The sequence below is a fragment of the Podarcis erhardii genome (genome assembly GCF_964252035.2).
Source record: "Podarcis erhardii genome assembly, chromosome: 13".
Taxonomy (NCBI): Eukaryota; Metazoa; Chordata; class Lepidosauria; order Squamata; family Lacertidae; genus Podarcis; species Podarcis erhardii.
The window spans coordinates 16,781,687-16,795,466 of NC_138502.1; the positions used below are offsets into that span (position 1 = coordinate 16,781,687).

Consider the following 13,780-nt stretch of genomic DNA (forward strand, 5'->3'; position numbering starts at 1 on the left):
GACGGCGCGCGCGAGGATCCTACAATTCTGTATGTGGGAGCAGACGGCAGGCAAAGCTGCGCGTGCGCAGTTTTGCACCGACAGCCCGAAAAGTGCAGGCGGGTGCGGGGAAAGGAACGAGTACGTGTTGCGCGCTCAGTTTAGCAAAGGAGTGGGGGGGGGGGGAGAAAACGATTCTCTGCGCCTGCGTGTTTCTGAAATTGAAGTATTCTTTTGCCCGTCCGCAGCGTAGACCGTGACTCGGTCATGGAGATAAGAGTTTATAGAGAAAGGGGTAGAGTGATGAAACGATCGAATTTCCAGTTAAAAAATGAAAGGAAGTCTGCCTTTTGCCGGCGTAGAAAGGCGTTGCTCTGAATCATAGGAATGATATGCTGAAAGTCTTGTATAAAACTGTGTAGGAAATGGGAGTGAAAAGCCAGTTTTTAAACTGTGCATAATTAACCCTGTGCATGATACCCTTCTACAAATTTTCTAGATCTGTAGCATAAACTCGCGAGCACAGTGCTGAACAGCTAAGCAAGGCGCCTGACGTACAGGGGAACTGAAGTCAAAGGCGCTAATGCGCTTGCGGGGGAAAGGAGGCTCCGCCCCCCCCGGGCACAAATAAGGAACGAAGGGCGGGAAAGAAGCTTGCGCGTGCGCACTAAGACCAATGTCAGCCCAGAGGTTAGGAACCTACTGCCTTGTATGGTGGGCTTCCCGCCCTCCATCCCGTTTGAAACGGGCCCAAAGTGAATGCAAAGGCTTTTTCTTCCAGCAGGAGGAAGGAATCACTGTTTTGTCTGTAAGTTGGTGAGAGTATCGCTATTCTCATCAGTTCAGCCAACTTAATGCGTTTTGGGGCAGTGACCCCACCTCCTGTTTGGCTGATCTGATTTGGACCAGACCCAGTTGCACAGGTGGTGGTGGCACCGTTGTGCAGAAGACCTCTGGCCTGGCTGCTCTGGCCAAGGCTCTGACCGCAAGGAGCCTTCCCTCCCCTGTCCAGGGACAGATTTTGGCCTCCATGGTGTGGCCAAGCCTTTGGAAGTTTTGTTGCTTTGAAGAAAGATGTGCCCCGTTACTGGCTAATGCCCGCTGTATCCCACTTGCAAATTAGGGTCATTTTTGAAAACCTTTGGAAAGGAAGCTGAACATGCCTGACTGGTAAACTTTGAACTTTCCTAGAATGCTGTGCGCAGCGCGGTTAGCCTTAGGGGCTGGGGTTGTAGGGTTGCCATCCCGTGGCAAGGCCTCCCTCGCTGCCAAGATGGTGAAATACCGGAAGATGCGGAGACCAGTGGAGCCAGAGAACTGGGCGGTGGACTATCGGGAGAGATACATCCCCTTTTCCAAGGACTACCTGGTTGATGCTCTAGTGAAGGTATAACATGAGCTCTGCATGGGTTCATAATAAGTTATGAACATAGTGTTGTGACTGGGCTTTTTTTTTTTTTTGCTGGGGTGGGTCAGTCTGTATGATGCCTGAGCCCCTTCTGATCCCCTGGATCCAGCAAGGGTTAAAAGCTAATAGAGAATTCCATTGTTAAATTGGTCCAGCAAGGGTCGTAGTTGCCACCTAAGTACGGTCATTAGTATAACAGGATATTGCCCTGTGCCAGAGAGCAAATGGGTGGGCCCCCTCCCACACCTGACTGGTAGTGAGAAAGACAGTAGCCAGAGTTGTGTGTCAAACCTGGGTTGGAATCAGAGTGCAGAGTGAAGCAAAACTGTTTGCAGTGTTAATGCTGTGAGCCCTTCCATTTTAGGCTAAGGTTGTATATATGTGTAAATAAATCAGATATCCTAAAGACACCACAGAATCCACTGTCCCTCATTCCAAGGAAACCAAACCTTGGGGAAGCGCCTGGAACCCCTGGAATCTCGCACCGCTCAGAAATTGGGGTGGTGTGCAACAATATGTTGGGTGTCAGACTCAGAATCCTCTTCTCAGCTAGCTTGTCGTACTTAAGATTGTACAGCTAAGCTTGAAGCTAAACTTAAATGAATACATATGGCAATTTGCTTACTTTTGCATGAGGCATTCAGATCCTTGGGTGCTGTACTGTATTGCATTTATTGGCCCAGTAACTTGGGCTACCTTGGTACAGAAGATGTTTTGTTTTACAATGATTGTATGTGTTCTTGGGTGCAACTCATTCATATTGAAGCCTGCTCCTCCCAACCAACCACCCCAATCCCAGAGCCTGCTGCATCCTCATGCTTGGTGTGGAAACAGTACAAAACATTTGCCCTTTAACACATCTTGCATTCTACAAGAGTGCATGGTGTTGAATCTAACAAGTGAGGATGGCCCTTCTAGAGAGTTTAATCGCTACTAGGATGGCCAAAGTAGGGATGTGTGAAGAGCACAGACATTAAGAAATGAATTGGGTGTGGGAAAACTTAATGACAATGATTGGTCCAGGTAAAATTTATGTCTAATAATTTAAGAGTATTTAAGCTGACTTTCAACACACAATCGTAAGGTACTGAGCAAGATTAGAAATGCCAGAAGCTACTATACTGTATATCACTGTGCATACTTAAGTATAGTAACCAAACTTTGCATGATAGTTCCTGAGATCAAGGAGCAGGTTTTTTCTGTGTTTGGATGCAGTTGGGTGTTATTCTGAATCAAAATGACAGACTGAACATTTCATAACTAGCCTGATTTTAACTACTGATTGTTTGGTTTCTTGGAATTTCTGAGCAAATTGGATGAGGCTGCTAGTATACAATACATTCAGTTAAAGCACTAAAAAATTAATATTAATAGAATAAAATCCGCAATAAGAAAACTTCAACTAATTTCTAAATATCTGGTATAATAAGAATATCTTCATCAGTTCCTTCCTTGAGGAGGAAGGGTGGGATATAAATTAAATAAATACAGGCGGTGACCATTTCACACAGGGATTCGATTCCCAACCCCTGCATATGTTGGCAGAGTGTGTATAAGCACATCCTGCCTCCATTATGCCCCTGTTAAGCTGCCTTCTGTGCATTGGTGATCATGCATCAGTTGGATGTGCCTAAAATGGTTGCTGCCTGTAATAGGAAAGAATAATAAGAGAGTCTGGGGGAAATGAATGAGTTTTTTGAAGGGGATTTTTCTGTAGCTCTGAAGCCACTACACTATTTGCTGAACAAGTGTAAAATGAGGGAAGTGAAGGCAGAAAGGGGATGTGGATTATTGAGAAGAGGGCTGTTGTTCCAGAGCAGAAAAGGAAGAAAGGGATATAAGGAGAGATGAAAGAGAAGCTATAGTTAAGAGCTGCTAGCATTCCAGGATTTTCCTGTGGTTCAGAAATTGTATAATGTTACTCTGGAGACCCTTGGGAACTCCATTGTATATACAGTGGTACCTCGGGTTACATACGCTTCAGGTTACAGACTCCACTAACCCAGAAATAGTACCTCAGGTTAAGTACTTTGTTTCAGGATGAGAACAGAAATCATGCTCCAGCGGCGCAGCAGCAGGAGGCCCCATTAGCTAAAGTGGTACCTTAGGTTAAGAACAGTTTCAGGTTAAGAACGGACCTCCGGAACGAATTAAGTACTTAACCCGAGATACCACTGTATTATTATCAACCTTATTAACATATTTTTATCTTCAGTATGTGAATGGAATATTTTGATAGGAGCTTTATGTCAGAGAGGAAAGCCCCCCTTTGTGAAATGGGAGAAGGGAGGAAAGAACAGAGTGGCTGCGTGTTCTTGGAGAGCATCACTTTCAGAAGCTAGGTCAAGAGACCCTGACACATTTCATTGACACCCAGATAGGGATAGCTGGTGGCCCTCTGGGCTGGCGACACTGAACAATATGGAGCAGGCTTAGTGCTAAGTGTGCAATGAGATCATGTTCCATTGCGAGTAGGTATGTGGGGTGTGGGTGTAGAAAGAGAGAGAGCGCACTATATGTTTTCCCACCTTGATGTTAACGGTGTATGGAACCTGCTGCAAGCATCTTTTTGTATTTTCTTTTATTTCCATCCAGGATTTCTTTCTTGCTGAATTGGCCACCCCAGCTATAGTCAAGACACTTATAAAGTAAGGTCTAGAAGACTATCTTCTCCTTTCTCCCCCTCCCCTGTGGGAGGTGTAAAACATACAAAAGCCAATTATAAATTACCTAATGTTTGAGCTTCACTCACTCATGTGTATAGTCATAGGAATATAAGAAAGTGCTTTGTATCAGGTCAACTATTTGTTCCTCTAGCTTAAGACTATGTATGCACCATTCATGAAAAGCCCATGACTCCGCCCCACCCCGCCCCCCAAATTCTGGGGTCTGTAATTTGTTAAGGATGCTGGGCAGGGCTTTTTTTCAGGGGGAACTCAACAGGAACTCAGTACAGGTGAGCTCCGGCTCCTCTCTAGTGAGCGCCATTGCCATTCTAAGAAAATGAGGGTGGTGGTCACAGTGACCTCTTTCTAGAAAAATAGCACTGGTGCTGGGGATTGTAGCTTTGTGATGGGTAAACTGCAGATCCCAGGATTCTTTGGAGAAAGCCATGTGCTTTAAATGTAGGATGTATATGAACCATCAGACCTCTGATGATCCACCATTTTTATCATTTCTTCTGCATTTCTTAAATTCCTATTGCCGTTAATTATCTTAACTCACAATCCACCTCTTTAACCATTTTTGCAATAATTCAAATAATTTACCTCACAAAACTTCTTGCAAACCTACAAACGTAATCTGGTCATTACGATCCTTGATCTCTTCTATGTGCAAAGCACAGGATCAGCCAATGGACCGGGGTCCCTTTTGTAATAGGAAGCTGACATGCATTGTCTTACTTGAAGCTTGGAACATGGAAGCCTTGCTCATAATGACGCCAAGCACCCCAGCTAAAAATGAAACAAGCCACAAATGCTGAAAGGAGCTTTCTGGGAGCCTGGTTCACCACAAAAGCTTGGGTCTGCCTAGAACTGGTGGCAGGGTGTGTGTGTGTGTGTGTGTGTGTGTGGAGTTCTCCAGTGGCAGCTCATAACTTGTTTATGTATGCAGGGTGTGAATTTAGTAATTAGCGTGCATGTATCTGTTACATGTTCTTAATTAAATGTAGATCAAACCTGTAAACAACAACAACTTAATCCAACCTTTACTATTGCCTATTATTTATTAAATCTATTTGGAGCTTTTCTTGCTGCAGGCAACTCAAAGCAACTTTACAAAAAAGAAAAACATACACACACACAAGCTTTATAAGGCCATGGATTGTTAACAGCCAAAGGCCTGGTTGAAAAGGAATGTTTTTGCCTGGCGCTTCTACCAATTTGGTGTGCACCAGATGTTTTAGACTAGGACTCCTATCATGGGAGTTGTAGTTAAAAACTCCCAGAGGGCTCCAAATTCGCAAAACTGATTTAATTCTTATCAATCCAGTTGGGGACTAAGTTTTTAAAAAGTTGTTTCAGATTGATAGGGAAGCTTAAGGATAACACTGCTGTAGCAGCATGGAATAATCTGTCAGCCCGTTGCCTCAATTATAACAATATCTCAGGACAAAGTAAGGCATCCTTTTAATAATCTGCTGCAATTCAGCATATCACAACAAACGTATGTAAACAGGTCATTTGGTTCTAAACCACCTTTGGACTAACCTTGTCTATTCCCTCTTTCAGGAGTTCCACTCTTCTAGTCAAGCAGATCGCGCTACTTTCCTGGCATTTGTCTCTCAAGTGGACTCGTCCCTTCTTCACCGTTACCACTCCATCCTAGAGCAATTACAGGTAATGACAAAGTACGCTCCTTGTGGGGACTGGCCTTGTTTCTGAATGAATTGCTCATCCAAATGCAGAAGGGGTTGGGGAACAGCATGTGCCGGAAGCTAGTGGGAGGCATTGTGATGAGATCCTGGCTTACTCACTAGTTTCCGAGCTCAGAGGTACAGGAACTGATCTTTAAAGCACTCCACAGCTCTGTAATTCCTCAAGGACTGCCTCTCCCCATATGAACCAACTCAGACCCTGTGGTTTTCATCACAGACCCCTTCTTGCTGTGCTGCACCTGAAATAGGTACAGATTGTGAATCAGGCCTTCTCAGTGGTGGCCCCCTGTTTGTTGAATGCTCCCTCAGGGTGATGTACCTAGCACCATCCTTGTCAATCTTTAGCTGGCAGGCTAAGGCCTTTTTGTGTGGCCTGCTGAGGTGGTGGTCATCTTTTGGTGGCATGGGAAGGACTTGTCCTTACTACAGTGGTACCTCGGGTTAAGAACTTGATTCATTCTGGAGGTCTGTTCTTAACCTGAGGTACCACTTTAGCTAATGGGGCCTGCTGCGCCGCTGCCACACGATTTCTGTTCTCACCCTGAAGCAAAGTTCTTAACCTGAAGCACTATTTCTGGGTTAGCAGAGTCTGTAACCTGAAGCGTCTGTAACCCGAGGTACCACTGTATATTGTAGGATGAGCGTCAAAGGAATTTTATAGGGCCCATTGTTTTGTATTTCTTATGGTGTTAAGTTGTGTTTATGCATTCCATTTTACCTTGACAAGTTGCTTTCCAGGCTTTTTATTGTGTAAAATGACCGATCAATGCAGTAAATAATAATAACACTGTTAATGGCATTAATACTGGCTATTTATTTCTCCCCTTCCCAGGCTCTCTACGCTCCTATTAATCCCGACCAGGACACACTGCAGGAGTTCTCTCTGACTGATGCTGAGCGGTTAGCAAAAGAACAGGAAGTTTTGGCCAGGATGGATCCATTGCTGGACCAGGCCAACTTCAACAGTTTGTCAGAGGAAACCCTGGCCTATGCCCTTGTGGTTCACCATCCTCAAGATGAAGTCCAGGTGAGACCTGTCCCAGGATAGGGCCATTCTTCCTCCCCGTAACACAATGTGACTCTTAACAAAGCCAGATTCTGTACATACATGTTATGGGAGTTTTCTCACTGTGGAGATTAAGTTCAGGCACAGCTCCACCAGAGGCCCTTCAGCTTCCCTGTGTCTGAGCTTCTTGGTATATTCGTATATTCTTCGTATATTATTACTATACGAGCCAGTTTGATGTCGTGGTTAAGAGTGGTAGCCTCATAATCTGATAAACTGGGTTCGCGTCTCCACTCCTCTACATGCAGCCTCTGGGTGACCTTGGGCCAGTCACACTTCTCTGAAGTCTCTCAGCCCCACTCACCTCACAGAGTGTTTGCTGTGGGGGAGGAAGGGAAAGGAGATTGTTAGCCGCTTTGAGACACCTTAGGGTAGTGATAAAGCGGGATATCAAATCCAAACTACTACTACTACTACTACTCTTCTTCTTCTTCTTCTTCTTCTTCTTCCTCCTCCTAGTAGCCTTCCTGTCATCAGTTTATTATCCTAGGGCTTGAAGCAATAGAATTCATACAAGAACCATGAGAAATTCCTATTAAAATGTACAGAATATTGTTGAAGAGATCAACAGCACAGCACCCCCAGATGTGAAGCTAAAGGCACACCTTTAGAGCAGGTGAACCCATTGGACTCCAGCTCCCAACAGCATCTGGAGGGCTGTAGATTTCATGCACTGCTGCATGAAAGCCTTGTGACTTCAGCCCCTGTGTCTCATTTTTACATTGAAAAGTGCTCTCCGTGGTGATCCATTTCCTCAGATTACGTAACATGCTTGGCACTGATTTTTTTTATATTTTTTTGCCACCATTGTAGATTTGGTTCCTTATTTTATAGGCAGGTTGGTTTTATTTATTTATTATTATTTCTCAAATTTGTACACCACATAGTAACATTTATGTACAAATGTTTAAAATAAAAAGTAGTGCGCACGCCCTCAAAACATTCACGCTATCGGTCGGTATGGAATGCTCCTTAGCTGTAGTTGCAACACAAGACCCCCTGCCCCAAAAAGTAAATGTATTTTCATGCCTTCCTTTTTTCAGGTGTCAGTAAATCTGGATCAGTATGAATACATAAGATTCTGGGCTCTTGGCCAACGGTTCGGACCACTGCGTGTGATGACTACCCTTCAGAATCAGGGGGGGTTCTTTGGCACACCTTGGGTTCCACCAGACAGGCAAGTGAAAAATAATAAAAATAGATCCCACCCTGAGATCCTTTTGGGGAGAGCTGTTCCCCTGACTCTACATTTGCCTCTCCCAACTTGTTACACTGTTCAGACTGCCATAAATCTAGGCCTTAGGCTGAAGCTATTGGGAGTTGGAGACCAACTGCATTTGGATTGCAGCAGCTTGGGGAAGTCTGCTCTGCATTAACTGGACAGGAAGATAGGCAGTGAATACGTTTTGTTCATATGTGGATGGATAATTCAGGGACATACCGTACTGTGGATTCTTGGGCACTTTTTAATCAAAGCAGTTTCCAATAGTTTAGAGACTGAAGGAATTTCTTAACTTTTTTAAAAAGTTATGTGAGCATGATCCCTGTTTGAAAAGGAAACACAGTACTGTTCATCCGCTGCATCCATGCTTTATTGGTATTTGGCTCCACATGGACAAAATGTGTTTGGCCACTTAGTATGGTTTTTATCCACCTCAGTTTATTTAATGATAATCTCTTCTGCCTTTCAGTCAACATTGTGTTTTATGGTTCTTGTTCAATACTTTATAATTTTAAATGATACATGTATAACAATATACAGTACTGAGTAAACTTTGCAGGGTTTTGATGAGTGCTTATACATTGTACCTCAGGTTCCATCTGCACTATACATTTAAAGCAGTATTATACCACTTTAAACAGTCAGGGCTTCTCTCAGAGTCCTGTGAACTGTCGTTTGTTAAGGGTGCCAAGAGTTGTTAGAACTCCCCTCGCAGAGGTACAGTTCCCAGAGTTCCCTGGGAAGAGGGACCAGTTTTTAAAGCACCCTGAGAACTGTACCTCTGTGAGGGGGGTTGGTATCTCCTAACATCCCTCAGCGCCTTTAACATTCTGCAGTTCCCAGGGTTATTTAGGGGAAGTCACCTTAATGACTATCTGCTTATATCTTTAATTGAATTATCTTTTATGTTGCCTTGATATTTTTTGATATAGCGGTACAGAAATATTTTATTTATTTATCCATAAATAAAATGAAAATGCTTTCTTTCCTCTGTGGTTTTCTATTTTTTGCCCCTTTTCCTCCCAAACCAGACAGTACTTCAAACGGGTGGTGGTGGCTGCCCGGATTAAGAATTCTCACCTCATGCTTAAATGCTTTAAGGACATTCCGCTGGAAGGCCTGGAGCAGTTGCTGCCCGCAGTCAAGGTCCGCACCTCCATCTTCTACAGGGCCCTCCTCAACGGCATGCTGATAGTGAGCGGCTTGGCCGTCTTCGTCAACGTGGGCATGGTGGTGCTTTCTGACCTGAAGATTGGCACCACCTCCCTGCTGCTTTTCTTCGCTGCCTTTATGGCCTTCCGGGCTTGGAAGGTATGCATGATGATGCTGCCGCCGCTATTTCTAGAAAACTGGCCCTGCCTCTTAAAACAGATTGCCAGCCATGTGACCTTTGGTAACATAGGCTTTAAGGAAGGGGCGGACAGTTCCGACATTGGGGCTGATGGGAGTTGGAGTCCAACAATCAGCATGGTCAATGGCCAGGGATTAAAATAAAAATAAAATAACAGAGTCTGTAGTCCAGCAAGATCTGGAGGTTTCTGCCACTGTTTTGGGGTAGCATTTCCCAATCTATTGGTCACAAAGCCAGTAAGCCAAACATAATTATTACTTCTCATAATTTAACTGTTATGATGAAGATCTCTCCTTGAGATTCCAGAGAGCTGCTGTCAGGTAGACAGATTGGAACAATTGTCTGGTTTTTCTGGACAAAACACGCCCACATGGTCATACGCACCCTGTCGTTTTCTCAAATAGAAGTATCTACCATTTATTCCATTGTGTGGGGTAGTTGGGGGAATTACCCATTGAAGATGCACTTAAAGATACCTTTGCCTTCTGGACAAAACCTGTAATACACACCTCTAAATGCACTACGCTCCCCATGTGGGTACTTGCAGGCTACAAGTCCTCCTTCCTCCTCTCATGCCCTGTCCCTCCTATTGATGGACACTTTGCTAGGGAATCGCAATACGTGCCAACCTTGCTCAAAAGCACTGCAGTAACTGTGGCTGTAAACCCAGGAGGCCTGAATCCCAACTTGTCCACTGCTATAGTTAAACTATGGGACTCGCTCCCATAGGAGGCAGTGATCACCACCAACCTGAATGGCTTTAAAAGACGATTAGACAAAATTAATCGATAGGGATAGCAGCGGCTACTACCTGTGATGGCTACGCTGAATACCAGTTGCTGGAAACTGCAAGGGGGCGAGGGCTCTTGTGCTCAGCTCCTGCTTGTAGGATTCTGACAGGCACTTGTGTGGCCGCTGTGAGAACAGGATACTGAGCTTGATGGGCCACTGGCCAAATCCAGGAGGGCTGTTCTTAGCAGTCTTGCTTCCTGTGGACACCCCTGCTTTCTTCTTCTTGTTAAAGGTCTTTGGCCAGCGCCGGAATATCCACTCCCTTGAGCTGGTGCACATGCTGTATTACCGCAGCACATCCAACAACTCTGAGCTACTGGATGCCCTTGCTCTGCGTGCCCAGGAAGAACATGCCAAGGAGGTCATCTTGGCACACAGTTTCCTCCTCCAGCTGCACCAGCACTATCAACCCCTGGACATAGGTATTTGCCTGGCCTTGGTTCTTTGGGTTGGGGCAGGGTGGAAGCAATGAAAAACTAAGCCATCCCCTGGGATGGGTTTGAACTTGTGAAAGGTTCTCTGACCCCCCCCCCCTCTCTCTCTCTCTCTCTCTCTCTGTTCCCCCAGACTCCAAAACCATTGAACGCATGAGGGAAGAGGTTCAGGCTTGGCTGCACCTCCACTCTGGTCTGGATGTAACCTTCTGTGCCGACCGTGCGTGCAGGCATCTCAGGGAACTGGGAGTTGGGGCAGAGGGCTCTCCTGCAACGGGGACCCATCCTGCAACTGGTTAGGAGCTTCTTAGGATTGTTCTGGCCAGCACTTTTGGTTCCTAGTGGTCAGGCCACCTGCTGAGGCCTGTAACGCTGAGCATGTGAGGCTTTGAAGGCACTGGCAGGGGGATTCTTGCCTTCCCAGGGCATTATGGGAGCAGTGCCCAGGGCTGCAGTTGTCGATGCTGCCCAGAAACCTCAGGTTTTCTGCTTCTACTACTGCTGTATCTCTCCTGGATGTGTATGTTCCTCCAGGAATCCATGTTGGGAGGAAACTCAAGCATGTAACACCATAAGAGGTGTAAATATCACCCGACATACAACATTCAACCTCATTACAAGGGGGGCATGTTACACCTCAGACTCAACTATTTGGAAGGCTTGTCGGGGGAAGCTTGTTTTTAAAGATGTCCCTGTTTTTGCAAAAACACTTTTATTATATGCTGCTGCCTTTCGGAGGGGGGGGCTGCCTGCTTTTTCTTGCATCTGAGGAATGTGGGGGCAAAGTTCCTTGCAGGGCTGTTTACATTTCAAATGAGAATGGCATAAAGCAATGAATTGCTTGTATTTAGGGCAAGATGGGGTTTTAGAAATATTCCTTTGCTCTGCTGCTTGGGGGCTTTAAAAAACGTATTAAATCACTTCTATAGCACTTTGAAATTCACAGTATACGCTTACGAGGAATTTGAAGAGTACTATGCACTTGGTTTTTGTTTTGCCTGTTTTGTAGAGACCACGGAGGTTGAGACGACACACACACTGCATGGTCTTGGACATCTCAGTTCATGCAGTGCTTTGACTTGTTAGGGAAGGGCACTCGGCACGTTTCTAGAGGCACTTCTCCATATTATTGCCCCCAGATGTTCCAGCTTCAGGCCGCTGTACTGAGAACAGATTTGATGCCTTGGAACACATTTATGCTCTGAGTTAATGAATAAGCTCCTATGTGTTTTTTAAGTTCCAGTATTGTACTCACTGAACCACACTGTCTTTTGTTTTCTGGTTGTCAATTGGTCATCAGTCTACAGTTGAGGTTTGGAGTTCAGAAACTTGCACAAGTAGTAGGAATTATTAGGAGGGCTGTTGCTGATGGATTTTGAAGTTGAGGCATCTGCTACCTCCTTTTGATGCATGCAATAAGGTCTTAATTCTACGCTCATGGAGGGTACCTGACTTCTGCTTCCATCTCTAAATAGTGCATGTGTGTTCAGTGTATGTATGTGTGTTTGGGGGGCGGACGACTTCACCCTAATGAATGCCCTTGTAACTGAGCAGATGTGATATTGTTCACTGTTTGTTGTGTTAGACTCGGGGCCAGGTGGCCCCCCTGAGCGGTCCACTGTCCTTTTTTTATGGGGTGCATGTACCAGCCGTGCCCTCCCATGCAGTCTCCCATCAGCCATGATGCTGTCTTTGAAGCAGCACCTGCCATCAAAACCTTAGACAGAGAACTTGACGCAAATAGGAGCAAAGTGGAGGCTGTTTGTGGACACTGGTCTGCTGTTTCACAGTCTACAACAGGGCAATGCCTCTGTGATATTTTAACATGGTAGCATTGCCTGGATTTTCACTTTTGGTTTCTTCCCTTCCCCAAGAGAGTGCTACCTGAAGTTTTTGTCTCTTGTAACATGTCTCTTACCTACAGGTGTGTGTAGTGGTGTGAGAAGGCCCTCTAACAACAGCTTGTTCTGAGCTCATGCCTAAAGTAAGCTCTTAGTCTTAAAATAGCAGTGGTTGGGTTTTTTTGTTTTTGTTTAACCCTCCACCCATGTTGGAAGTCATTGTGGCTCAGGGGAAACTGCATGAATGTCTGTATCTTCGGCGCAATAAAAAAATATTTTCCCATATTGACAAGTTTTCTCCTACTTTTTATTCTGTTTTATTTTGCACTGCTTGGTCCTAAAGTAACTTCACTGAACTGAACAGCCAGGAGGGCAGTGGTTAGTTATGCTTCGATGTATATATATATTTTTTATTATTATTATTATTATTATTATTATTATTATTATTATTAAATTTGCTAGTTGCTTTTTCTTGCCTAGGGCAACCCAAAGCACCTTACACCCAAACCTAAAGACAGACAACCCCACCCACCCACACAGATGCATTAAAACTAAGAGGAGAAAGGAAATACATTAGAAACATCCCACAATCCCCTAAAGCTTCCTTGTAGCTCCACACCCTCAAAGTATCGTGTGTGCAATAGGGGCACCAGGAGCCCCTCTTTAACCATCCCTATTTATAATATTTTGCACACTGGAGTTGGATACTTGACTGAGCAAATAACAGCCAGGTATTTGAAAACCATTAACATTCATTGAACGGCGGCATCATTATTTCTGGCTTTCCTTGACTCCCTGTAGCTGTGTGTCTCACTTGTATCCTGTGAGTTCCTACTTTACCATTAACTCGTTCTTTCAGTAGCAACTGTTTTGTCTTGAATTCCTCCTAGGACATTACAGAACAAACAGATACATCATGGTAAGGCACCCATTTGTTCCTGCAGCAAGCAAGACAGGAAGCTCAGCAGTCCTAGGCAGTGATCATGGCCCCCGATGACGGTTTTTGTGTGTTCTCTGTTGGGAGATGCCTGCTGTTAGAGCAGGTGGCCTGTGGGAGATGTTCATGCTGCTGGGTTTTGCTGTGGGACCAATGAGTACACAGCTCCCCTTCCTGACAAATGACACTTTATTGGGGCAGACACACTATATTGGGGGGGGGGGCAGAGAAACTACCACCTCCCGAGTTACTTTCTTGGCTTCATTGAACATTTTATGGCAGATTAGTGGAGGGGAGATTCTGTTTCTAATATATCGCATTTCCAGCAGTGATAAACTTAGAAAAAGCCAATTATGGCTTTAAAAAAGAACA

At 44.9% G+C, this 13,780-nt stretch overlaps 1 protein-coding gene across 3 annotated transcripts; it reads left to right on the plus strand.

Annotated features, from left to right (window-relative positions):
- Positions 1–18: 18 nt before the first annotated feature.
- On the plus strand, positions 19–12,756 carry TMEM143 (transmembrane protein 143). 3 transcript variants are annotated; one of them, XM_081837429.1, is made up of 8 exons: positions 19–120; positions 1,171–1,366; positions 5,620–5,727; positions 6,598–6,792; positions 7,875–8,012; positions 9,089–9,364; positions 10,429–10,618; positions 10,764–12,756. In XM_081837429.1, exons 1-8 carry the CDS (start codon positions 32–34, stop codon positions 10,928–10,930), a joined length of 1,359 nt encoding a protein of 452 aa, XP_081693555.1. In that variant the 5' UTR covers positions 19–31; the 3' UTR covers positions 10,931–12,756. The 3 variants fall into 3 exon arrangements, with proteins under 3 accessions (XP_081693555.1, XP_081693557.1, XP_081693556.1); XM_081837430.1 differs by lacking the exon at positions 19–120 and adding an exon at positions 665–787; XM_081837431.1 differs by lacking the exons at positions 19–120; positions 1,171–1,366 and adding an exon at positions 148–787.
- The last annotated feature ends 1,024 nt before the right edge of the window (positions 12,757–13,780 follow it).

What these genes read in the sequence shown, in the direction of transcription:
- TMEM143 (XM_081837429.1), top strand. Translation starts at nt 32, where the DNA reads ATGTGGGAGCAGACGGCAGGCAAAGCTGCGCGTGCGCAGTTTTGCACC. An exon ending in GGGTGCGGGGAAAGGAACGA is followed by an intron (nt 121 to 1,170) that starts GTACGTGTTGCG and finishes GAACTTTCCTAG; the next exon opens with AATGCTGTGCGCAGCGCGGT. An exon ending in TGGTTGATGCTCTAGTGAAG is followed by an intron (nt 1,367 to 5,619) that starts GTATAACATGAG and finishes TCCCTCTTTCAG; the next exon opens with GAGTTCCACTCTTCTAGTCA.